Genomic DNA, 27733 nt, shown 5'->3' with positions numbered 1-27733 from the left:
ATTCCTCCCACTCTATATATGCTTTTTTCATTTTTATTGCCCAGATGTAGTACTTTGCATTTCTCCCTGTTAAAAACCATTCTGTTAGTTGCTGCCCTCTTCTCCAGTTTATTTAAATCTTTTTGAATCCTCTCTCTCTCTTCTCTAGTATTAGCTATCCCTCCTAGCTTTGTGTCATCAGCAAATTTAATCAGTTTACCCTCAATTCCTTCATCTAAATCGTTCCCATAGATTGGAAATGGCCTACACATTTTTATTAGAGACCAGCTATCTCTATGTCCTGCATGTCTTCCTTTCAGCTACTGTCAGTATTTACTGCAGATGTAGTATCTTATTCCAGAGCGAAGAACCTCAGCATTGGCCACCAGTGCAGTGCCTGCAGCTGTACATATATCCAGGCATGCAAAATAAATACAAATAAAATGTGTGTGTGTGTATATATATTTTTATTTCATTTATTTTACATATTGGATTTTATTTTTTCAACGGAAAAATATTCTTCCGCAGGTTTAGCTGTACTCATAGATTGTGCCCCAGTGCCCCCTACCAATCAGCTAGTTCTTGATTTAGTGTTACTTCTTCCCGCTCCTGACATTTGTATGCGGATGGCGTCCTGCGCTGCTCCATGAGTTAGAATCCAGCCCAGTTGCTAATGCTCATGTTTCATTCAATAAATCACATCTAAATTAAAATATCCTTTAGGCAGCGTTCCAACCATCCAGTGTTCCCTAAAATGCAGGACGCAATTTACCCAATTAGATAGAAGAGACATTTGGAAGCGGCAGACCCCCGACCACCACTCCCCCCATCCTACCATTTAAACTTTACTATGTTCTTAAGGGATGACTTGTGCGGAATGATTTAAGTGACGACGAGCCGAACCGGACCTCCGATAGAAGGAGGCTTCCTAATTTATAACCAAACAATATATGCAGCGCAGATTCCAATCTTGAAGCTACGCCGAGCCTCTGGTTTACAAGGGGAGCACTTGCCTAGAGAATTTATTGACCTTCTATACTTGGCTGACCCAGAACTCATTTTCCGAATCCACAAGTCTTCCAAAATGACTTCCAATCTATTTTGTGACTCTCAGTGGGTGAGACTGTTATTGTAGCTGGGTCTCCGATCTATCATTCTGTGTGCCCTCTCTCGTCCCAGCAGTCCATCTGTATTACACGCTGGCGCGGGGGCACGGCACCGTATTATAAATGGTTAATTTTTACCATCTTGTAATCTGCGAAACTACCTAAGAGTAAATGCATTAACAGCTCAAATGGGATTTTGGGGCTTTTGGAGAAACAGAAAGAAAAGTTAATCACAAAAGGAACATTAAGGTCCTTGTGCTGAAATAACTTAAATGGGCAGAACAGCTCGCTAGAAAAACAGGGCTCAAACTGCTTAGCCGGGGTCTCGCTGTGTCCAAGGGGCTAGTAATAAAGCTCCCCAGATATGAGACACACCAACATGTAGATACAAAAATCTTTCTTTTATATTATATACTGTATATATATATTATACAACATATGTGCACACACTCACAGTGCCTTGAAAAATTATTCATACCCTAAGAACTTTTCCATACCGTTTCACTTTACACCCACAAACTTAAATGTATTGTATTTGGATATTATCTGATATACCAACACAAAGTAAATACATGGTTTACTAATTATTTCAAAAGCATGAATCTAAAAATTGACAATACTTTGTAGGACCACCTTTCATTGCAATTACTGGTGCAAGGTCTCTACCTACTTTGCACATCTAGAGGCTGAAATTTTTCACCCATTCTTCTTTGCAAACTTGATCTAGGTCAGTAACACTGGATGGCGGAGTCTGTGATCAGCAATTTTCAAGTCTTGCCACAGATTGTTCATGGGATTTAGGCCTGTACTGTGATGAGCCATTCACCTACATGCATATGCTCTGATGCAAACTGTTCCATTGTAGCTTTGGTATGTTTAGGGTTGTTGCCTGCTGGAAGGTGAACCTACGCCCCAGGCTCAAGTGTTTGGCAGCCTCAAACAGGTTTTCCTTCAGGACTGCTCTGTATTTAGCTACATCTTCCTATCAACTCTGACCAGCTTTCCTGTCCCTGCTGAAGAAAAGCATCTCCATAACATGATGCTGCCACCATAATGTTTGACAGTGGGGGTGGTGTTTTCAAGGAGATGTGCAGATTTCTGCTAAACTTTGAATTTTGCATAAAAAAGTTCAGTCTTATCTGACCAGAGCACCGTTGTTGTGAATTCGCTTTCTGGCCTACCTCTGGTTACTAGTGAAGGTAGTGGAGCTGGTTATATTGACAGAGGGGTCAAAAGTTCTCTTTCTGGGCTCCCTCTCGTGGTTATTGGAGGTAATGGAGCTGATCTGATGAACAGAGGCTTGCCACCTGATAATGAGGAGGACGATTGGAGATCTGGAGTTTCTGACTGGATTTAAGACAGCCGACTCCCTCTATTCCTGCTGGTGATTTTTTTCCTGCCTCCTGAGGTCTTAGCTGAGCATGCAGGGACTGAGCTGGAAACTAAGTGTTCTTTTGCTTTTGTTCACATTTGATCTAGTTTTGTCTATTTCAATTTTGTGTGGTCAGCCTGCTCCGGCTGGGGCTGTGCTGAATCTCCATCCATGTTACTGCTTGTGCCAGTTTGTTTTTTGTCCCTTATTGGATTGGCCTCTTTTTGCTCTGCTTTCAGAATATAGCAGAGTGCTGATATAGTGGGCGAAGTCGTGCGACTTCAGTATTTTTCTATCAGACGTGTTGGACATTTTTTGCAGGGTTTTTTGCGTGATTGCAGACAGTATCTTTCCTGTTGTGAGTCCATTTTCTGGTCCACCAGTTGTGAGTTCTCCAGCCAGGCTCCCTCTGGTGGTAACAGGAGGTAGTGAGGCTGATTTAATCAGTAGAGATCTGCCACCTGATAATGAGGATGACGATTGGACCTCAGGAATCTCAGACTGGATTTAAGACAGCCGACTCCCTATTCTGGTGCTGGTGATTCCTTCTGGCTTGTCAGGTCTTGGTTTTCAGCTCTGTTCCAGTCATCTAAAGCTAAGTTTTTCTGCTAATGTTCACACTTGATTTTGTTGGTCTATTCAGTTTTTTGTGTGGTCAGCCAGCCCTGGCTGGGGCTGTGCTGAATTTCCACTCTTATTTACCTGTATTTGCCAATTTGCTTTTTGTCCCTTATTAGATTGGCCTCTTTTTGCTCTGTCTCAGAATATTTCAGAGTGCTGATATAGTGGGAGAAGTCTAGTGACTTCAGGGTTAATTTTGCTATCAGAAGTGTTGGACATTATTTTTGTAGGGTTTTTTGCAGATTGCAAACAGTGTCTTTCCTTTCCTATCCTTTCAAGTTAGTTTGGGCCCCATCGTTTGCTCAGCCTATTTTCCTTCCTGTGTTTGTGCTTTCATCTTGTTTCACCGTCAATACATGTGTGGGCTGTCTTTCCTTTGGGATCTGCTCTGGGGCAGTTAGTTTACCCCTTTTCTTGCTTCAGGCTTACGTAGTTCTCCGGCTGTGACGAAGCGTCTAGGATCATCGTAGGTACGCTCCACGGCTGCTGCTAGTTGTGTGGTTAGGATCAGGGATCTGCAATCTGCATAGTTACCAACCACTCTGGCTTTCTGTGACTTAGCTTGTTTTGTTTTTTTCTCCTCGGTGACCCATTCATAACAGAATCACCAGCCATACCGCAGATTCTAGGGTACTCAAAAGCAGGAAAAAGTTGTTAAAAAAAAAAGTGTCAGAGTTTTTTTTAAAAATTTTTTCCTCTTTTTCTCTGGGGCCGTAGGAAGATTTTTTTTTTCCCTAATGGAGATTAAGCAATTGTCTGATCGTGTGGAGCAACTTGCTGCTGAAGTACAGGGAATTTCCACCTACCTCATTCAGTCACATGCTGCTGAACCTAAGATCCCTACTCCTAATGTGTTTTCTGGGGATCGGTCTAAATTTCTAAATTTTAAGAATAATTGTAAATTATTTCTTGCCTTGAAACCTAACTCATCGGGGAACTCTGTGCAGCAGGTTAAAATTGTCATCTCCTTGCTGCGCGGCGATCCCCAGGATTGGGCTTTTTCTCCGACACCTGAAAATCCTTTCTGACTAATATGGATGCATTTTTTCAAGCCTTGGGGTTGTTGTATGATGAACCTAACGCTGTTGATCAAGCTGAGAGAAACCTGTTGGCATTAAACGAGGGTCAGGATTCTGCAGAGTTATAATGTCAAAAATTCCAAAAGTGGGCGGTCCTTACTACATGGAATGATAGCGCATTGGCAGCTCTCTTTCGGAAGAGTTTATCAGAGACCGTAAAAGATGTTATGGTGGGATTGCCTGTTCCCTCTGGTCTGGATGATTCTGTGTCATTAGCCATTCAAGTTGATCGGCGCTTACGTGAACATAAAACTACACGGAAGGCGCTGCCACCTTTTGAAGAAACGTCTGAACCTATGCAATGTGATGGGGTTTTGTCTAGGGCGCAACGTCAGGAGTTTAGAAGGCGTAATAAGCTGTGTTTTTTCTGTGAAGACGTCTCTCATACTATTTCTGTCTGCCCTAAATGAGAGAAATGTTTTGCACACACATTTGCTGTGGGCAGTGTACAACCTAAGTTTCTTTTGGCAATTACACTGATCTGCTCCTTATTCACACTTTCCAGGAAGGCTTTTGTGGATTCAGGAGCAGCGTTGAATCTGATGGATTTGAACTTTGCTAAACGTTGTGGTTTTTCCATGACGCCTCTGCGGACGCCTATTCCTTTGAAGGGTATTGATGCTACTTCTTTGGCGGAGAATAAACCTCAGTTTTGGACCCAGGTGACAATGCGAGTTGACCCAGACCACCAAGAAAATTGTAAATTTTTGGTGCTGCATAATTTGCATGATACTATTGTTCTGGGTTTTCCTTGGTTGCAAACTCATAATCCAGTTTTGGATTGGAAATCTGGGTCTGTGGTGAGTTGGGGTTGTCAGTGTGTTCTTAGGGACGCTCCTGTTTTCTCCACCTCTCCTCAGTCTCATGATATTCCTGATTATCTAGCCGATTTTTCTGATGTATTTAGTGAGAGCAAGTCTGCGTCTTTGCCTCCTCATAGGAGTTAAGACTGTGCAATTGAGTTGATGCCTGGGTGTAAATTTCCCAAGGGTTGGCTTTTCAACTTATCAGTACCCGAACATGATGCTATGCGATCCTATATTAAGGAGTCGTTGGAGAAGGGTCATATTAGACCATCCTCGTCACCTTTAGATGCTGTTTTTTTTTTTTTTGTGGCCAAGAAAGATGGTTCATTAAGACCGTGTATTGATTATCGTTCCCTTAACAAGATGACGGTTAAATATCAGTACCCGTTACCTCTGATGTCTGATTTATTCTCCAGAGTTAAGAGTGCCTGCTGGTTTACTAAGCTTGACCTCAGGGGGGCGTATAATCTTATTCGCATCAAGCACGGGGATGAATGGAAGACGGCGTTTAATACTCCGGAGGGACATTTTGAGTACCTGGTGATGCCTTTTGGGCTCACTAATGCCCCTTCTGTCTTCCAGTCCTTTATGAATGATATTTTCCGTGACTTTGTGGATAAGTTTTTGATCATCTCTCTGGATGATATTATGATCTTTTCTAGTGATTGGGATTCTCATGTGGAACACGTCCGGACTGTGTTCCAGATTTTGAGGGAGAATTCCTTGTTTGTTAAGGGATCGAAATGCCTCTTTGGTGTACAGAGGATTTCATTTTTGGGATTTATCTTGTCTCCATCGACTATTGAAATGGACCTGGCCAAGGTACAGGCCATTTATGATTGGGTTTCAGCCTACTTCTTTGAAGGCCCTCCAGAAGTTTTTGAGTTTTGCTAATTTCTATTGCAAATTTATAGGTAATTTTTCTGGTATTGTCAAACCACTGACTGATATGATCAAAAAGGGCGCTGATGTGCTGAATTGGTCTGAGGCTGTCTCAGCATTTCAGGAGCTTAAGCAGAGATTTACTTCAGCTCCAGTTTTACGGCAACCCGATATCTCACTTCCATTTCAGGTGGAGGTAGATGCTTCTGAGATTGGTGCAGGAGCTGTTTTGTCCCAAAAAGACCCTGTGACTTCTAAGATGAATCCCTGTGCCTTCTTTTCTCGAAAGTTCTCCCCATCTGAACGCAACTATGATGTGGGGAATCGGGAATTGTTGGCCATGAAATGGGCATTTGAGGAGTGGAGACATTGGTTGGAGGGAGCTAGACATCAAGTTGTGGTCCTCACCGATCACAAGAATATGATTTATCTGGAGTCGGCCAAACGCTTGAATCCTAGACAGGCTAGGTGGGCCTTGTTTTTTACGCATTTTAATTTTGTGGTCTCTTTTCTTCCGGGCACTAAAAATGTTAAGGCAGACGCCCTTTCTAGGAGTTTCTTTGCCGATTCCCTTAGTGTGACCGAGCCTACTACCATCCTAGGTGAGGGGGTAGTTCTTTCTGCCATTTCGCCCGATTTGAGACGCGCCCTGGAGGAATTTCAGGAGGATAAACCTGAGCGTTGCCCTATGGGAAAATTGTATGTTCCTGACCAGTGGAGAAAGAGAGTGATGTCTGAAATTCATTGCTCCGCATTGGCTGGTCATCCAGGTATTTTTGGTACCAGAGATTTGGTGAGTCGGTCTTTTTGGTGGCCTGCCTTATCTCGTGACGTCAAGAATTTTGTACAGTCCTGTGGGACTTGTTCTCGGTCTAAACCCTGTTCTCGTGGGTTGCTGATGCCCCTGCCGGTGCCCAAGAGGCCATGGACCCATATCTCAATGGATTTTATTTCTGATCTTCCTGTCTCTCAGAGGATGACCGTTATCTGGGTGATTTGTGATAGATTTTCGAAGATGGTCCATCTTGCACCACTCCCAAAGTTGCCATCTTCCGCTGAGTTGGTGCCCTTGTTTTTACAACAGGTGGTTCGGTTACATGGGATTCCTGAGAACATTGTGTCCGACAGAGGAGTCCAGTTTGTTTCCAGATTCTGGAAAGCCTTTTGTTCCAATCTGGGAATTCAGTTATCCTTCTCCTCAGTGTTTCATCCCCAGACCAATGGACAGACAGAGAACAAACCAGAGCTTGGAGTCTTATTTGAGATGTTTTATATCTGCTGATCAGGATGATTGGGTCTCATTTTTGCCCTTGGCCGAATTCGCGCTGAACAATAGAGCTAGTTCTGCCACTTTGATGTCACCCTTTTTCTGTAATTTTGGGTTTCATCCTCGATTCTCTTCAGGGCAAGTGGAATCTTCGTCCTGCCCAGGTGTGGACACTGGTTGAGAGAATACAGCAGATATGGGACCAAGTGGTGGATAAGTTGTCACTCTCTCAGGAAAAGGCCCAGCGATTTTCCAACCGGCATAGGACCATTGGTCCCCGGTTTAAAGTGGGTGATATGGTTTGGTTGTTGTCTAAGAAAATTCCTATGAAGGTTGCATCTCCAAAATTTAAGCCAAGATTTATTGGACCTTATAAGATTTTGGAGATTCTTAATCCTGTTTCTTTTCGATTGGCTCTTCCAGTTACGTTCAAGATCCATAACGTATTTCACAAATCTCTGTTGAAGAGGTTTGTTGAGCTAGTGGTGCCTATGGCAGCACCTCCTGACCCTGTGTTGGTTGAAGGCAATGTGGAATATGAGCAAGAGAAAATTTTGGATTCTCGTTTGGTTAGACGGAGACTCCAGTATTTGGTAAAATGGAAGGGTTATGGCCAGGAGGATAATTCTTGGGTCTCTGCCTCTGATATTCATGCCAATAGATTGGTTCGTGCTTTTCACCGGGCCCATCCTGATCGGCCTGGTGGCGTGGATGAGGGTTCGGTGACCCCTCCTCAAGGGGGGGTACTGTTGTGAATTCGTTTTCTGGCCTACCTCTTGTTACTAGTGAAGGTAGTGGAGCTGGTTATATTGACAGAGGTGTCGCAAGTTCTCTTTCTGGGCTACCTCTGGTGGTTATTGGAGGTAACTGAGCTGATCTGATTAACAGAGGTTTGCCACCTTATAATGAGGACGACGACTGGAGATCTGGAGTTTCTCACTGGATTTAAGACAGCTGTGTTGTGAGTTCATTTTCCCCTTCGTCACTGAGGTCTGGTGAACTCCCTATTCTGGTAAAGGAAGGTAATGAGCCTGATTATCAGGCACCTGAGCCTATTGAGGATGACTGGCTGAATGGAGTCACGGACTGGATATAAGGCTGCCGACGCCCTTCTGCCCTGCGGGTGATTTCTCTGTGGACTTCTAGGACACCAGTCTGATTCCTGCTCCTCTAAAGCAAAGTTTTCTGTTTTGCCTGTTAGCATTTTTGTTTTGTTTTTTTATTTTCTTTGCTTTTCTGTATTCTGCCATTCCCTGCTGGGGTGAGCTGAATCTCCTTTTGCCTGTAGCTCTGTCTTCAGAATATTCCTCTGAGTACTGACATAGCTTTTTTGGAGCCTAGCGTCTTCAGGGCCTTTTTCACTGTCAGTCTGTTGGCTCTTATTTTCATAGGGTTTTTCACGGATTGCAGGCAGCAGCCTTCCTGTCCTTTTCTATCTAGGTTGCTTGGGCCCCGTCTTTGCTCAGTCTATCTTTCTGTCTGTGTTAGTATTTTTATCTTGCTTCACCGTCATTATACGTTGGGGGCTGCCTATTGCTTTGGGGTCTGCTCTGGGGCAGTTTAGATTTCCCCTCTTTCTTTCTTTAGGCCTATTTAATTCTCCGGCTGTGATCGAGGGGTCTAGGGCATCGTAGGAACCCCCCACGGCTACTGCTAGTTGTGTTGATAGGTTCAGGGGTCTGCAATCCGATAGCTGCCAACTTCTCTGGTTTTCTGGACTTAGCTAGCATTTCTGTTTTTGCCTCCTACGGTGACTCAATCATAACACATCTGACTCCCTCTATCCCTGCTGGTGATTTTTTCCTGCCTCCTGAGGTCTTAGTTTCCAGCTCAGTCCCTGCATACTCAGCTAAGTGTTCTTTTGCTATTGTTCACATTTGATCTGGTTTTGTCTATTTCAGTTTTGTGTGGTCAGCCAGCTCCGGCTGGGGCTGTGCTGAATCTCCATCCATATGTTACTGCTTGTGCCAGTTTGTTTTTGTCCCTTATTGGATTGGCCTCTTTTCGCTCTGCTTTCAGAATATACCAGAGTGTTGATATAGTGGGTGAAGTCGTGCGAATTCAGTATTTTTCTATCAGACGTGTCGGACATTTTTTGCTGGGTTTTTTGCGTGATTGCAGACAGTGTCTTTCCTTTCCTGTCTGGTTAGTATGGGCCCCAACGTTTGCTCAGTCTATTTTCCTACCTGCGTTTGTGTTTTCATCTTGTCTCACCGACAATATATGTTTGGGGGCTATCTATTCCTTTGGGGTCTGCTCTGGGGTAGTTTGGATTTCCTGTTATGAATGGGTCACCGAGGAGAAAAAGGCAAAACAAGCTAAGCCACAGAAAACCAGAGTGGTTGGTAACTATGCAGATTGCAGATCCCTGATCTTACCACACAACTAGCAGTAGCCATGGAGCGTGCCTACGATGAACCTAGACGCCTCGTCACGGCCGGAGGACTACATAAGCCTAAAGCAAGAAAAGGAAAACTAACTGCCCCAGAGCAGACCCCAAAGGAATAGATATCCCACACACATGTATTGACGGTGAAACAAGATGAAGGCACAAACACAGGCAGGAAAATAGGCTGAGCAAATGATAGGGCCCAAACTAACTAGACAGGAAAGGAAATGGAAGACACTGTATGCAACCTGCAAAAAACCCTACAAAAATAATTTTTGCAAATGGGACTTCTTATGGCTTGTCTTCAAAAATGGCTTTCTTCATGCCACTCTTGTATAAAGGGCAGATTTCAGAGTATAAGACTAAGGCCAAAGTCAAACTACCATATAAAACACTGCACAGCACTTGACCGAGTGTTATACTATAGGACAGTTCACATCTGCGATTATTTTCTCTTATCAGTTCGGCATGAGAGAACAATCGCAGTATGCTGTGATGGGCAGCGAGACTCGACTCACACGCACCCATACAGGTCTATGGGGCGTGTTAAATAACGTAATGCACTTGTATGTCATCCCAGTGCAGTCGGATATACGACGAGTCACGCCATGGAGGAGATGGAGAAATTTTTCAGATTTATATTTACTTTGTGTTGCTGTATCACAAAAAAAACATCAATAAAATAGAATCATAGAATCGTAGAGTTGGAAGGGACCTCCTGGGCCATCTGTCCAACCCCCTGCTCAAAGCAGGATTCGTTAAATCATCCCAGTCAGATGTCTGTCCAGCCTCTGTTTGAAGACTTCCATTGAAGGAGAACTCACCACTTCTCGTGGCAGCTTGTTCCACTCATTGATCACTCTGTCAAAAAGTTTTTTCTAATATCTAATCTGTGTCTCCTCCCATTCAGTTTCATCCCATTGCTTCTAGTCTTTCCTTGTGCAAATGAGAATAAAGTTGATCCTTCTACAATGTGACAGCCCTTTAGATGTTTGTAGACAGCTATTAAGCCTCCTCTCAGTCTTCTCTTTTGCAAACTAAACATTCCCGAATCCTGCAACCTTTCCTCATAAGACAGGGTTTGCAGACCGGTCACCATTCTGGTCGCTCTTTTCTGAACTTGCTCCAGTTTGTTGGTGTCTTTTTTAAATTGTGATGCCCAAAACTGAACACAATATTCCAGATGAGGTCTGACCAAAGAGGAGTAGAGGGAAATAATGACTTCACGTGATCTAGACTGTATGCTTCTGTTAATACATCCTAGAATTGCATTTGCCTTTTTTGCTGCTGCATCACACTGTTGACTCATATTCAGTCTGTGATCTATTAGTATACGCAAGTCTTTTTCACATGTGCTGTTGCTTAGGCCTATTCCTCCCATTCTGTATATGCTTTTTTCATTTTTATTGCCCAGATGTAGTACTTTGCATTTTTCCCTGTTAAAAACCATTCTGTTAGTTGCTGCCCACTTCTCCAGTTTATTTATATCTTTTTGAATCCTCTCTCTCTTCTCTAGTATTAGCTATCCCTTCTAGCTTTGTATCATCAGCAAATTTAATCAGTTTACCCTCAATTCCTTCATCTAAAAAAGTTTTTTCTAATATCTAATCTGTGTCTCCTCCCATTCAGTTTCATCCCATTGCTTCTAGTCTTTCCTTGTGCAAATGAGAATAAAGTTGATCCTTCTACAATGTGACAGCCCTTTAGATATTTGTAGACAGCTATTAAGTCTCCTCTCAGTCTTCTCTTTTGCAAACTAAACAATCCCAAATCCTGCAACCTACAGTAAGATTTGTGGGTGTAACATGAAAAAAATGTGGAAAAGTTCAAGGGGAACTTTTCTAGTCACTGTATAAAACACAAACACACACATACTGTAGATATATTATTTATACACGTACACACAAGCAGTACTGTTTCAAAAATCTTAGGCAGGTGTGGAAAAAATGCTGAAAAGAATGCTTTCAAAAATAGAAGATTTAATAGTTCATTTTTTACAAATAAAACAGAATGCAAAATAAATGAACAAAAAGAGAAGTTAGACCAGAAGTGGATTGCATGAAATAATTACGACCAAAAAAACAAATCATCAACATTCATGGAAACAAAGACAAGTAACTCAATTATATACAAATGCATAGGAACTGGGGTGCAGAAATATGACAGTAAGTGCTATGATAACTCACAAATGTGAAATATTTGGCTGTAATATAAGAGCATGTTTGCCAAAGAGCTGAAGAGTGATAGAATAATGACTTTCTGCAGAAAGCAGTGAGGCATGGTGGAGGGTCCTTACAGTTTAGGGATGAATTTCAGCAAAAATTTAGTTTTCGTCGTCTCAGCTGCATGATTTGTGGCTGCTGGCCAACCTGAATACATGTGGAGATTCCCTAACAAACAGGCATTCCTCACATGTATTCAGCCTGTCCAACAGCCGCAAATCATGCAGCTGAGACGACGAAAACTAAATCTCCGAGCACGCCAAAATACTCGGAAGACACCCGAGCATGCTTGGGAAAACCCGAGCAACGAGTATACTCACTCTTCACTATTGCTCAGTACTATGGTGAAGAGGAAGAAACAGACAAATGTTTTTGATCTCCGATTTCTAGAATCTGCAAGTAGTTTTCCTACTGATAAATGGTCATTCTTCAGGACTAAGAATATCCAGGGCTTTAACATTGATGCCCCATCCTCACAGGGGTGGTACAAAACTAACATTGATTTATTTCTAAATGTCTATTTATTTATTGCCTCATCACTGGCTGATCACTTCTTTTCAGAGCCGGCGAGGGAGCGCACTGTCACTCTGCATTAAAAGGAATATTGCACCTTGACAAGATCCTACTGAGCATACATCAGAATTGATAACTGACACATGCTCAGTAGAGCAGGGACTAGCCCAGCCCCTGAAACGGAGGTCACTGATGACGTATCATATCAGGGTGGGGACAGAGGCTGCAGCAGTTATCACTGCCCTGGCCCCCTGATGACATCTCCTTGAGTATCCCAGCATGCACTCAAAGCGTCATCAATCAGGAAGTTAACAAAAAAATAAAAATATAGCAGTTAGATTAGCGTTGAAATGGTAGAGACTTTTTATTTAAAATAGCGTATTTTTCAGACTATAAGATGCACTTTTTCCTTCCAAACTTTTGGAGGAAAATGGGGGGGTGCGTCTTATAGTCCAGATGTACCAGTTGTGGATGTGGGGATGGTGGAGTGGCAGCTGTGGATGAGCGGGTCACAGGAGGTAATTGCGGCTAACCCTGACAGCTGCTAAAGAGAAATGAATATCCACTGCTCCCCACGTCCATAATCCCTCCCACCTCTATGCACTGAAGCCGGGCGCCGAGAGGTGGGAGGGACAATGGACGTGTGGAGCAGCGAGTATCCATTTCTCTTTAATAGCAAGCACACTGTTAGCCGCAGCCGCTGGCTTCTGCAGCAGCTGGTCGATCACATGTGCCCGTTGTTACAGTGAATTAATATTCACTGCTCCACAAGCCCATGGGAGTGGAAAGCAGTGAATATTCATTCTCTTTAGTAGCGCGCAAACATGATCGCCCAGCAGCTGCAAGAAGCTGGCGGCTGCGGCCATCAGTGTGCCTGCTATTAAAGATGAATATTCACTGCTTCACATGCCCATAGTCCTGGGTGTGGGGAGCAGTGAGAATTACAGTAGCTATCCTCGGCTTCTAAACAGTACATGAAGTCACTGACATGCGCTGCTTACAAGAATAAATCAGCTGCTGCCATCAGAAGAGGATGCTGTGAGGGAGCGCAGCAAAGGTAAGTAGAATGGTTTATGTTTTTTTGTGTGGGTTTCTCATGGGGGAAAAGTAAATCAGGATTGGAGCCATTTATACCAGAAAAGGGATGAGGATGCCATGCATTCCAGTATAAGGATGAGGGGACAATGTATAACAAGATGCGGATTGGGGGCCATGTATGCAAGGATGGGGATGAGGGGACCATGTATACCAGGATGGGGATGAGGGGACCATGTATACCAGGATGGGGATGAGGGGACCATGTATACCAGGATGGGGATGAGGGGACCATGTATACCAGGATGGGGATGAGGGGACCATGTATACCAGGATGGGGATGAGAGGGCCATGTATACCAGGATGGGGATGAGAGGGCCATGCATACTAGGATGAGGGGGCCATGTATACCAGGATGGGGATGAGGGGACCATGTTTACAAGGATGGGGACGAGGGGCCATGAATACCAAGATGGGGATGAGGGGGCCATGTACACCAGGATGGGGATGAAGGGACCATGTATACCAGGATGGGGATGAGGGGGCCATGTATACCAGGATGGGGACGAGGGGACCATGAATACTAAGATGGGGATGAGGGGGCCATGTATACCAGGATGGGGATGAGGGGACCATGTATACCAGGATGGGGATGAGGGGACCATGTATACCAGGATGGGGATGAGGGTGCCATGTATACCAGGATGAGGAGACCATGTATACGAAGATGAGGGGATCATGTATACCAGGATGGGGATGAGGGGGCCATGTATACCAGGATGGGGATGAGGGGGCCATGTATACCAGGATGGGGATGAGGGGGCCATGTATACCAGGATGAGGGGACCATGTATATGAGGATGGGGATGAGGGGGCCATGTATACCAGAATGGGAATGAGGGGGCCATGTATACCAGGATGGGGATGAGGGGGCCATGTATAGGTGGATTGGGGACATATTTATACCAGGATGAGGGATATTAGTACAGAATTGGGGGAAAATACCCATGTAGCACTGTCAGCAGAAGATTCCGCCCCCAATAACAGTGCCTCATGATCACATTTTTTGCTTCTATTTTTTTTCCTATTCTCCTCCTCTAAAACCTAGGTGTGTCTTATGGCCCGATGCGTTTTATAGTCTGAAAAATACGGTTTATTAGATTTGATTATAATAAACTGACAAAATGACATTTATGATTAAATCAATGTTAGCTTCAGACCACCCTTTAAAAAAAGATCATGACCGTTAGACATCAGGGACCTCCGCAAATGAGCACAAAGAAAGGGCTGTACGAGCTTCCGCTTCTGGTGATAATCCTGTTTAATTGATTGAGAAGAGCAGCAGTGTCAGGCAAAACCTACTGTAGCAGCAAAAGAATATACACATTATTTCCCTTGCACACCGTTTCTCTGACCATCCACTCACTTGGATGGGGCTCTGCTGCAGTTGTCTGCAGAGCTGGCAGTCGAGCGACATTGTGCAAGAGAAAAACAGAGGTAGAGGAGTGAAAACTCAGCGATGCACCCCTTCATTCACAGGGTTGGTGCAGTTCCAGACCTCAGACCCCCCCTGATCAAGGAAGATCATAAAAATCTTACAGCCCTTCACAAAAGTGGAATACCCCTTTTAAAAAAAAAACAAAATATTGCTATAAAAATAGACTTCACTAGGCGATTCCACAAATCACGAACTAATGTCAATAGCTGGTTTAACGTAAAGTGCTCTGCTGAAAATGAAACCCTTTTAGAAGTTAGGGATGCAGACAATGTGAACTGCTGGGGGCATGTATTGCACAGAATCCTTCTCCTTCCCCTTCTGGCAGCTAAAAATATAGTTCCTTACTTTCCCTGCAGGGCAGGCATTTTCTTGGCCATACCATTATACTACAGCAGAAACTTTGCTTTTATTCTAACAAGCAAAGCAGAAATCTATTCCCACGGGCTGCTGTGTGGTGACAGAGGATCGCTATGAGCATGTGTGACCCCCAGCACTAGGACTATGGACCATGGTGGCGCCATGCTATGTAAGTAAATGTCTTAACTCGTCACTGGGGCAGTTTTATTTTTTATCAGCCAATAAATGACAGATTCTTCATGTTTTATGATCTAGATAATAAATCTATGTAATGGTGGGAAAATCCTTATTAATAAAGATAGTAAGCAAAGTCTTACTTGGGATTGTAACTGGTGTGCGCAGTACACAGAGGCAGCATATGCCCACCTGTCCCAACCGGGAAACAAGGCCATCATCAATACATTTCTTACAGGGTCAAGGAGTGAACGCGCATTTATTGCGCCTTCTAGCATCCGTGTTGTCAGGGCATGAAATAAATCCGCCTGTGAAGGCTTTTTCCTCCCAAACCAGTCAAAGATAAAGCACCGACTGAAAATTAGGTCTACACTATGAGTATGCTACCAAACATCTGCCATGTTTCACCTTCAGCAAACAATACTTTCCAAGTATACACAATCTGGGAACATACAAAGAAGGAATCCTGAGCAGTTCACTTACCCTGCCGGTTATTGTTAGTCATTGTGATCATGCTTCCATCTTCTGCAAAACCTTTTTCTAAATTGTCTAGAATCTGAAGAATTACATGCAGGTCAGCTAGCAAGTCACAGGATATCTGCTCCATTTAAAGGGAATCTGTCAGCAGGTTTTTGCTCCCTCTTCAGAGAGCAGCCTGATGTAGGAAAAGAGAAGCTGAATCCAACAATGTATCACTTAGATTACTGGGTGCAGCTGTTCTCACACAATCAGAGCTTAAGATTTACAGCAGAGCTGAGGAAACTAACCCCACCCACACCACGGCTAACCCCGCCCACACAAGACTCACAATGTACAAAGTCCATAGACAGTGAGGTGCCTATCACAGGAGGGGGCGTGTCGGACAAGGGCTCACAAGACCAGCTAGTCACAGCAATGATAACCTACTGGTGATAAAACAGTCATTGTAAGCAAACAAAACCTCAGAGCTTGATAAGACAGGCATCGCTGAAATCTGTGTTTTGCCCCTTACAGCATGTGGTCTCCAGATGACATAGCAAAAATCTGCTGACAGATTCCTTTTAAAGGGTTCGCACCAAGTATATACATTATCCCTTACCTGTAATTTTATTACTTGTAGATTGCTGGGGTTATGCCCACTGGGACCCCCAGAAATCCAGAGAACAGGACTCTGCCTGGAGGGAGCGGATACTGAACGTGAGCAGACTTGCTCCGACAGACCCATAAAGAATGAAAGGAGCAGAGATGCGCATGTGTGCCCCATCCTGACCGCTGCAAGGCCCTGTTCTTTGGATCGGTGGTGGTCCCAGCAGTAGGACCCCAAGCAATTGGAAAGTTGTTCCCTTGTGCTATGAATAGAGGATAACTTATAAACTTGGTGCAAGCCCTCGAAGAAAACAACTCAAATTTATACATACCAGGGCACATTTATCATTTATTGTAATGGCAAAAATGTTTCATTATCTTATATTTTGAAAATCATGATCTCTTATTCTTACTTTTTTTCCTATTGCTGCATTTAAAGACCTGTAACATTTCTATTTTTGCATCGCTCGAGCCATGACCGGGCTTTTGTTTGTAGGAAGACTTTCCTTCGTTGGTGAGATTTTGGGGTCCATATGACATTTTGATTACTTTTTTTCTCTACTTTGTTATAAGGTGGAATAAATAAATTATAAAAGGCTATTCTAGTTCTGTCTTTTTTTTCTATTTTTACTTTTTTTTTCTTTTTAGCATAGTGCTCTTTCCAGGACTCCCACAGTCTTTGTGCCCACTGGCAGCTACTTTGAATGGGAATCATTAGACCTGCCAGTACATGAGGGTCACAGAGGTGGGTCCTGCACATGACACACATCTATGGCAGGCCCTGCACTCGTGGAAGCAGCCTTCCTTTCACGTCCATGAAAGACTTTTTACCTACCTTTAAACAAATGGTTTTCATGCTGTGCAGTCGGTCAAGAGTCTCCTGAGGACTCCCATTGTACTGGCGCAGCTCTGCATGTAAAATCCTCATAGAGAAAGGAACCATGGAGCCTAAAAACAGAAATAGGAAGGCTCTGTAATACATGGATCTCAACAACAGCAATAGAAAATAGAATAACCGTAGAGCCCGAGCACACTGCCCAATAATGAGATGTGTGAGTCCACCGCCCAATAATGAGATGTGCGAGTCCACCGCCCAATAATGAGATGTGCGAGTACACGGCCCAATATTGAGATGTGCGAGTCCACGGCCCAATAATGAGATGTGCGAGTTCACCGCCCAATAATGAGATGTGCGAGTCCACTGCCCAATAATGAGATGTGCAAGTCCACTGCCCAATAATGAGATGTGCGAGTCCACTGCCCAATAATGAGATGTGCGAGTCCACTGCCCAATAATGAGATGTGCGAGTCCACTGCCCAATGAGGTGTGCGAGTACACTACCCAATAATGAGATGTGCGAGTTCACCGCCCAATAATGAGATGTGCGAGTTCACCGCCCAATAATGAGATGTGCGAGTCCATTGCCCAATAATGAGATGTGCGAGTCCTGTGCCCAATAATGAGATGTGCGAGTACACTGCCCAATAATGAGATGTGCGAGTACACTGCCCAATAATGAGATGTGCGAGTACACTGCCCAATAATGAGATGTGCGAGTACACTGCCCAATAATGAGATGTGCGAGTACACGGCCCAATAATGAGATGTGCGAGTTCACCGCCCAATAATGAGATGTGCGAGTACACGGCCCAAGAATGAGATGTGCGAGTCCATTGCCCAATAATGAGATGTGCGAGCACACTGCCCAATAGAGATGTGCGAGTCCACCGCCCAATAATGAGATGTGCGAGTTCACCGCCCAATAATGAGATGTGCGAGTACACGGCCCAAGAATGAGATGTGCGAGTCCACTACCCAATAATGAGATGTGCAAGTACACTGGCCATTTCTCCCCCAACTCTCCCCATATTCTGTATATGAAACCTGACAAGATGGCACAGGAAAAATGAATAAAAACTATGACTGACCGCATAAAAACTGATGATTGGGCTTTATATGACAATCAGACTTGGAAGTAAATCAATCCAGAAGAGCTAGCCCTTCGCCACAACCCTACCGAGCCCCTTCTGCGTCATCAGACCACCTAATCGTGTCTATCAGTGGTGACAGGGTGGTGTCAGAGGGTGCAGGGGTTCCTCAACTTACAGGGGGAAAGGCAACACTCAATTGGTAAATTATCTTCTGGTTTTGAGTCTACAGCTCCTGTGCAGGCCAGGGTGTCCGCTGCGGACCACAAACTCTAAAGGTTGGGAGCACGGTCCAAAGTTTGCTTTGGGGCTCAGCTGGACTGTAAGTAGGGATGAGCGAACGTGCTCGGATAACGTCTTATCCGAGCATCTGGCAGTGCTCATATATTATGCTCCAGTCTCTGCTGCTGCATGATTTGTGGCTGTGAGACAGCGTAATAAACAGGCAATTCCCACCTGTGTTGAGGTTGTCTCACAGCAGCGAACCATGCAGCCGCAGGGACACGAACATAATATATGAGCACTACCACATACTTGGATAACACGCTACCCGAGCACGTTCGCTCATCACTAGCAGTACTATATAGGAGTGGAAGCACTAGATCAAATATATATATATTATATATATATATATATATATATATATATATATATATTTATTTATATTAATAAAACATAGCATAATTAATTTCATTGTGCGGATGTCTAGACGGACTGCGGCACCACAGAGCATGTTGGGATTGCACACGGCTGGAGACATCATCACTGCTGGACCCTAGATAATATGGAGCAGCGAGAGGTCGGCTCATTAGTCGCTCACATACAGGAAAGCCCCCTCCTCGGCACAGATCTGCGCATTGGGCACTCATAGGTGTGATAACAGCGGCACATGAGTTATGGATAGACAGGACTGATGAATAAAAGCTGAGCTCCTCTCCTGCTCGGGATATTGTCTTACTCCAGCTCACAAATGCAATTTTGCTGCTGTGTAGCATCATGTCTCCTTCTATTGAAAATACACATAAAAGTGCAGCAATGGCGATGGACCAGCCGGGATCGTCCCTCCGTATTTATTCGAGATATTTTTAGCGGTCAGCTGTGCGATTAGGGCAATGGGGGCAGCTCAGAATGCCATTCTGGCTACGGATAATGATAAAACGCTATGAAACACAAGGGGCTTTCGTACAAAACTGAAGAGGCAGACCTAGCCTACGGCAGCTAGCAGAAATGCCACAACCTAGGCCCAGCGCATCCTAATTAGTGCCCGCAGAAAGGAGCCCGCCATGCAGAACGGCGCGAGATGCGCCATGACAGCTTCATCATAAGGGCTCATGTGGGACACGGGTCAGCTTGCATGTCGTCACAGAGACCCTGTACATGAGACACAAGCGTGAAGCTACTGGAGGGAAACAAGCAGATGTCGTTATGGTTTATAGATAGAAAATCAGGACAACATCTAAGATCCTGCAATGCCACACAAAAGCACGAGATGAATGCAAAAAAATGCAGGAGGTTTACAGAAAGGAGAATGATTTACATGAAAGGCATGCATGCTTATATCAATGCGAGAGGGAGATAATCTGCAGGATAATTGGCAGTCTGTCCTCTGCTGGAACACAGGATCGGACATATTGCGGTTCAAGATGCCCTATTCCTCTGATGGTGGGTCCCACACAAATAAAATCATCGTCTGGTCCCATAGATTTGGACGACTTTTCTCCAGAAAATGAAAAAAATAAATGACTAAAAAAAAATGCAATTATTGATACATTCCTAAATACCTTTAAATATCAAATCACACCTGTCTAGTGAGATAATCATTATAGAAATAAAATGACCACTATCTTGTTACACTGATAGAAAGCTGTCCTAGAATGTTAAAAGGACAGCTACCTGTGAGCATGTGCAGTAGAAAGCTTTGGAGATAATATAGGCTATGTATTGTCATTGAGAAAGATGCAATACACTCAGCACTCCTTGTATTTTCAGTATTATATCAGATAATCAGGGTGGACAGCAGTGTGAGCAGCCTCTTCTTACCTCAGGACCCCTAGTATCGCCAGTGTTATGTCAGATAGACAGGGAGGACAGCAATGTGTGCAACCTCTTATAACTCAGTACTCCTTGTAACTCCAGTATTAGATAAGATAGGCTAAGTAGACAGCAATGTGAGCAGCCTCTTGTAATACTGGACATACTAGGGGTCCTGAGGTAAGATCAGATAAACAGGGTACACAGCAGTGTGAGCAGCCTCTTCTTACCTCAGATATCAAAAGACTGACCTTCACTCCCAAACAGAAATCAGGTTTGAACAGGTGCTTACAAAGAGTAGCAATCTCCATAAACTACCAAACAAATAAAGATGCAATATGTAGTGCTATAGCATGAAAACATGAAACATGAAAATTGAATTGCATTACTGCACTAGAAAATATGAAAATTTGAGAATGCTTAGTGCATAAATTGGCTAATTCTTCTTACCTCAGGACCCCTACTATCTCAAGTATTAGATGAGATAGACACGGCGGACAGCAGTGTGAGCAGCCTCTTTTTACCTCACTGCAGCACCCCTGGTATCTCCAGTATTATGTCAGATATAGACAGGGAGGACAGCAGTGTGAGCAGCCTCTTACCTCAGTACACCTGGTATTTCCAGTATAACTTTAGATAAACAGGGTGGAAAGCAGTGTGAGCAGCCTCTCCATACCTCAGCAACCCTTAGTAGTGCCAGTATTAGATCAGGTAGACAACAGTATGAGCAGAAATTTGTTACCTCAGCACCCGATATCTCCAGTAGTAGATCAGAATATCAACTAGGGGCACTGGATCTACTTACTGCACATGCTCATAAGGTACCTGTCCTATTAACCAAATAGGACAGATTTCTAGCGGCAGACATTTTGATTCTATAGTGATTACTTCCCAAAACGTGTAATTTGCTATATATATTTATGAGTTTATTAATAAATTAAATTTCCTTCAGTTTTTTTTTCTACTCCTGTAGAAGCCATTTAAGTGTATGAAGAAGCCAAAATGTCACCACGTAGGTCTGCTATGGTATATTTCATTAAAGGGTTATTACCAACATTACATATGAATATTCTTGAATAATGCTTGTAAAAAAACAAGCATCTTAGTAATCTACTCCATTATTTCTAAACACTTTTCCGGTGATTCCTTTGTATCCCCGGTCATACTGCACACACACACACACACAGACAGACACACACACACACACACACACACACACACGATACACCATTTGAAAGGTAAACTTGCTCCCTTCAGCAAGAAAACAGCCAAACAAACCACACATTCAAGATTTTATCACTAAATAGAGTTTAAACATTCATTTTCATAAATCTGCAGAAAGACACAATGACCTGCAGGTGGCTCCTCAACCGGAAAACATTTTTTGGCCTCTACTTATCAAAACAATGTATTGTATTTCCAATTTACGTATATAAATATCTGTCTGTGTTCATCAGCTCATGAAATACATTTACATTTGACCAGCTTGCTTTTTCTGAAATTGCCTGCGCCCCCGACGACCAATGTGCGAAAATTTCGCACAGGCCAAGCTAGTTTACTTCTTATTAAAATTTGCTGCCGTTTTGGAGATGGCAACACTTTTGTTTACAGATCATTGTCTTGGAGAGCGACCATCACTGCTGTCTAGCATGTAAGCACTTCGATAAAGCTGACTGCAATTAGGCTGTAAGAGTACACACCAGTGATCCTTGACCAGTTCAAAACAGTGCTTACAAGCTCAATAGGGATGCACGAGTTTTGCAGCAGTGGTCGGTCTCCAAGGCAATGAGCTGTAAACAAAAGAACAGTGTTATAATATCTCAAAAACAGATGCAAAGTTTAATAAGCAGTAAATTGCTTGTGCAGCCCCTTCAATTTGACAGTTTTTTTCTTTATATAGAAAGCTACTACTATCCTCCAACAAATCTGTGATCTACTCACCCATGGGCCAAGTCGTCTGGTATTACAGCTCATCTTCATGCAATTCAAGTTAAAGGGGCATTCCCATCTCCGGGATCCTATTCTAATATGTAGTAGGTGTAATAATAATAATATTTGCAAATATCTCTGCTTAGAAACATAGTACAGTTCTTCTAATTAGCTATGTCGCTTACCCCTAATGCAGGGCATTGCAGTAGCTTAGGTATCCATGGTTACGACCACAGTTAGCTGTTAGATATCCATGGTTACGACCACTAAGCTACTGTAATGCCCTGCACATGGGGTAAGCAACATAGCTAATCAGAAGCACTATACTACATTTTTAATTGGAGGTATTTGCTATTATTACACCTACATACTGCTATAAGATCTTGGAGATGGGATTAGCCTTTTAATACAGAGAAGATGCCATTCCAGACAAAAGACAAATACAAGAAAGACAGTTTCAACAGAAAGCCAAATAGTTTTTTTTTTTTTTAATATGTAATAAAACCCTAAAACAATTTTTAAAAAAAATCCTACAGAAGGTTCTATTTGCTCTTGAGGTCAGATGTGATTAGATATCTGCTACTTTCACCTCTAAACACGAGCAAAATACTAATTTAAGTCCTAATTGATATAATGTCAAAAGCTGCTGCCAATAGTCACTGGCCTGTCCTAAACTCCTATCCATAATGAATGTGGCTGTCAGTCATCCGTCTTACTCCCCGCCACGGCTATTCTTTGTCAGTCTATATATTGACTTTCCATCTCCTCCAGAACTCAATGCTAAGCTCTGCTTATGACACTGTGATCCGAGCTGAAGTGAACTGGAAAAGTCTAGAGAGGAACATGCAGAACTGCATTTCTGTGCTGCAGCTTTAATGTCGACCTGTTCTATGCAGGAGGCCGTCTACTACTCTACATTCCTACCACCCTTTCAGGGGTGCAGCTATAAAGGACACAGAAGTAACAACTGCACCCAGATCCTGGTGCGTAAGGGAGCCCTATAGGAAATATACCATGGTGGTGTACATGGCAACAGTGGGAGGGAATTGAGGTGGTCTCCTAAAACCGTGTCATGATTCTACTTAGCGCCTTAGAAAGGCATCTGTCACAATGCAAACTGTATAAATTATTAGATCTCTTTGTCCTGATGAGGCTGGTGTCCTTACTATGAAAATCCATTTCAGAATGACTGTATAATCCTGATCTTAAGAAGAGCATTTTATGACTCCAGCAACAGAGTGAGAGTGCTCACGAGTCCGACTGCATTTAGCCTTCAAACACCCAGCCTGACTAGCAGCAGAAATTGTACACCGAGGAGCTGTCAGGGTAGGTGGTTGGAGATTCAGAAGAAGCAGGGAGGATGGACACTGAGGAGCAGTCCAGCAGGCTAGATGAAGACTCAGCAGAAGAGGGAAGGAGGGACAGTGAGGAGCTGTGAAGCAGGCTAGCTGGATGAAGATTCAGCAGAAGGGAGGAGGGACACTGAGGAGCTGTGAAGCAGACTAGCTGGATGAAGACTCAGCAGAAGGGAGGAGGGACACTGAGGAGCTGTGAAGCAGGCTAGCTGGATGAAGACACAGCAGAAGGGAGGAGGGACACTGAGGAGCTGTGAAGCAGGCTAGCTGGATGAAGACTCAGCAGAAGGGAGGAGGGACACTGAGGAGCTGTGAAGCAGGCCAGCTGGATGGTGATTCAGCGGAAGGGAGGAGGGACACTGAGAAGCTGTCAAGAAGGCTAGCTGGATGAACATTCAGGACACCGGAAGGATGGAAACTGAAGAGCTGTCAAGTAAGCTGGAAGCTAGCTGGATGAAGACTCAGCAGAAGGAGGGACACTGAAGAGCTGTGAAGCAGGCTGGATGGCGATTCAGCAGAAGCAGGGAGGAGGGACACTGAGAAGCTGTCAAGAAGGCTAGCTGGATGAAGATTCAGTAGAAGCAGGGAGGAGGGACACTGAGGAGCTCTCAAGCAGGTCAGGCAGGTTCGCAAGATGGAGATTCAGTAGAAGCAGGGAGGAGGGACACTGAGGAGCTGTCAAGCAGACAAGCTGGATTAAGAGTCAGCAGAAGCAGGGACAAGAATGTATTTTCACAAGTGACATGTGACAATTTTTCTTTGTATTGTTTTTAGTAGAAGAAACCTAAAAAAAAGATGTAGTTTCCAACTGTTCCATCCCTGGTGACTATAACTTTGTGTACACGATTTACAATGAATTGATGTGAATATAGCTGAACCATCACCTAGCAGCCAACACCTCCGTCACAGGATGACTACTCCAAGTCTGCAGATTCCCATAGAGGCCAGAGTCACACAGCTCTAGATACAGCATTGTAACTGATGGTGTTAATATATTTATTTGCTGCTAGTTGTGGTCCCTGGTAATTTGCTGTGTTTAATCCGACGAGTCAGAAAATACCGTCAGACAGTGAGACCCGACTGATATCACACACCGTGAACACAGAGCCTTCAGGTTGTGAGGAAGAGGAATAGCTGAAGGATGCACATGAATGGAGGAGAGCAGGAAATCAAATGATTCTTGTGCGGCACTCGGAAAAAGCAGACAAGGAAAACCAGTAATTATAAGGGAAGGAAGATGCAAATAGAACAAATGAAAAGGCAATGGCTCCCAGACGGGCACTTTAGGTGAAGGAGAGTCTCCCCTGCAGTATCAAAGTGACAGAAAGAGGCCTCCTGCTATTAGCGAGACTCTCACCTGACTGTGAGCGATGCCCAGGTGATAATGTAAGAATGAGAGCGCAGAGACACGGATCACAAGAAGTGCTGCAGCAGCCGAGGTGCGGGTCTAGGCGCCCGGCCACAGGCTGCCACCAACTGATGGGATAAAGAAAATAACAGCCCTCAATAGGAGATGCCATAAATATAGCTGCTGGTGCATTTATTAGCCAATGTGAACAGGCTTAAGAACAATTAAGTCTTATGAGCCAAAACGGCACACAGAGGACATCGCAAAAAAGGTTACTAGGTTTTTGCATATGAGCCATCTGGAGGGCTGTTTAGAATTTCCTTTTTTTTTTTGACAGCTAGTTGTTTATAGGGAACCTTAGGTAACACATTTTCCCTGTAAATAAAGGGTTAATCTGAAGGTAAGTAGCGCTGTAATGCACACCTACATGACTGAGAGCTGGCGGCTCCCAGGAGGAACTTGGTTCTTTTCTCCTGGGTGCCACACTTTCTGTAAGCCAGCCAGATAGCATGTGGGGCTGAAATGGCACCTTACACATGGGTAAACAAATGACCCCACTTTTTTTCACAATGCAATTTGGAATGCTGTAATGTTCTTGTACTTGGATAGAAACTCTGCATATATTTACATTCCCTGTTTCACTTTTTTTCTAAGGCTAAGTGCACACGTTGCAGAAAATTTCTGCTCAAAAACCTGAATCCCTTCCCAGAAACTGCACCTATTTATCCGCGGCGGTTTTTGCGCGGTTTTGATGCGTTTTTTTCCGCAGCGGTTTCAGACCGCATGGAAGAAGCCAAAACCGCGGAAAAATCCGCAAAACTAATTAGCATGCTGCGGTTTTTACCGCGATGCGTTTTTTTCGCGGTAAAAAACGCATCAATGTGCACAAAAAGTGCAAAATGCATAGAAATGACTGGGAAGCTTATTTTTAGCGGTTTTATAGTGAAAACCGCGGTAAAAACCGCTAAAAAAACGCTGTGTGTGAACACAGCCTAAATGTTAAAAGGCACCCGTCATCAGGAAAATATAGTCCAATCTGCAGGAACCATGTTATAGAGCAGGGGGAGCTGAATAGATCGATATATTGTTTTGTGAGAAAAGATTCAGTACAACCTCAGATTTCATCATTTAACCCTCTGCTCTTTCTGGGGTTTTCAGTCCAGTGGGAGGTGCTAACAGTGACTAACAGGAGTCTCTGTCACTGATAGGACCGCCCACTGGACTGAAAACCCCAGAAAGAGCAGAAGATTAAATGATGAAAAATCAGATTATACTAAACCTTTTCTCACAAAACGATATATCATTCTACTCTCGGTCAGCAGATTCGACTGCATTTTCACGGTGACAGGTCCCCTTGAAAGGAGGTTAGCAATTCAGATGCATGGTTTCTTACGGTGAGGATTAGCTCATAGGTGCCAGCACTACTCATTGACTAACTACAGATGCTGGACAACTCCCTACAACATCAGTGAAGATGCTTATTGCACGTCTCGGATCATCCTCTGTCTTTCTTTAGATGACTTCCCATTTCACTTCCCATAAAATTGCTCCAAGTGTATTTTACATGGCACCGCCATATTCCACAGCACTTTACATCATCGCTGTCCCCAAAATAAAATATTCTAATGGTTGGAGGTCAGATAGTGCTGGCACCCACCTTCTTCCAGATGTCGACCTTGGTGGGATTTAAACCCAGGGCGTCATGGCGGCAGTGCTGACCACTCAAGTCTCTCCATTCTGAACGCATCTCCGCTTTTTGACTACGGTTGCCCCATGCCCACGTTAGTAATAAGACAATGACTTGTGTCACTTCATAACTGATAGGAAAAAGCGTCTTACCTCTGCGCCCAGGATAAACGTGAGGATAATATTCATAGTACAGATCTGGCTGGTCCAAGTTTTTAAATGGTTCAAACTCCATTTCTGCATTTTGAAAAAGTCCAAGCTTCACCAACAAGGACAGCCGGAGAAACCAGAGCTGGAAAACACGTGATAAGTAGTTAGGTAAGGCGCTACGTATGGATTCTATACTGCTAGATAAATGTTGTGTGTCATGGTGGCCCCCAAGCCTGAAGTTATGGCATCTGCCGGTGTGTGTCCTCCTTGGCATTGAAGGATGTTCTTCGTCAGTCATCCGTCAATGTATAAGAAGCCACAGCTTAAAACTCTGAGCTCCATTTCACGAAGTCTGCGTTGGGCTAGCCTTACATTAAGCCATAAAGATTACTTGTCCTACCCTAAATATAAAGTATACATCCCAATCCTTTTAGCTTACAACAGAAAATGACCCTTAGGCTGTGTGCACACGTAAGCTTTTTTTTCGCGTTTAAGCGTTTTTACCAGCAAAATCGCTTAAAAAGCGCTTACAAGAAGCATCCCATTCATTTTAATGAATTCTGCACTTTTTGTGCATATTGATGCATTTTTTTCCGCGAAAAAAACGCATCACGGTGAAAAACGCAGAATGCTCATTAATTTCGCAGAAAAATCCAAAATTCTAACTATTTTCTATGAGACTGGCGACGCTCCGGAAAAAACGCATAAAAAACACGAAAACGCACGGAAAAAAGGCGCGTTTTTTGGGAAGGAGTCCGGTTTTCAGTCAGGAATTTTCTGCATACATGTGCACATAGCCTTAAAGTAGCTTTCGAGCAAAATGAAAAAAAAAATAAATAAAAATGTCCATTCTGCATGAAAGCTTCCTCTGCATTCTCTCTGTCGATGACGTGTCAGAAGGGGGCTGGCTGACTTGCTCATTTCAATAACTAAGCCCCCT

The 27733-nt window shown here is 43.7% G+C and overlaps 1 protein-coding gene across 9 annotated transcripts in view; it reads right to left on the bottom strand.

Annotated features, from left to right (window-relative positions):
• TRAPPC12 (trafficking protein particle complex subunit 12) overlaps positions 1–27733 on the bottom strand; it is a 116665-nt gene that overhangs the window by 40987 nt on the left and 47945 nt on the right. For all 9 annotated transcript variants that reach the window (XR_012230822.1, XM_073568151.1, XM_073568146.1 and 6 more), the window contains exons 5-7: positions 26797–26935; positions 17201–17313; positions 15784–15856 (exon numbers count right to left, since the gene is read on the bottom strand). Coding sequence is in view for 8 of the 9 variants with exons in the window: in XM_073568151.1 (XP_073424252.1) it covers positions 15784–15856; positions 17201–17313; positions 26797–26935 (325 nt within the window). In the remaining variant the exon portion in view is untranslated. The remainder of the gene's footprint in view (positions 1–15783; positions 15857–17200; positions 17314–26796; positions 26936–27733) is intronic.

The sequence above is a fragment of the Dendrobates tinctorius genome, unplaced genomic scaffold (assembly GCF_039654945.1).
Source record: "Dendrobates tinctorius isolate UK_male_01 unplaced genomic scaffold, ASM3965494v1 ptg000021l, whole genome shotgun sequence".
Lineage (NCBI taxonomy): Eukaryota > Metazoa > Chordata > Amphibia > Anura > Dendrobatidae > Dendrobates > Dendrobates tinctorius.
Note: the sequence above shows the minus strand (reverse complement) of the source record. Positions and strands in the feature narration are given on the sequence as shown.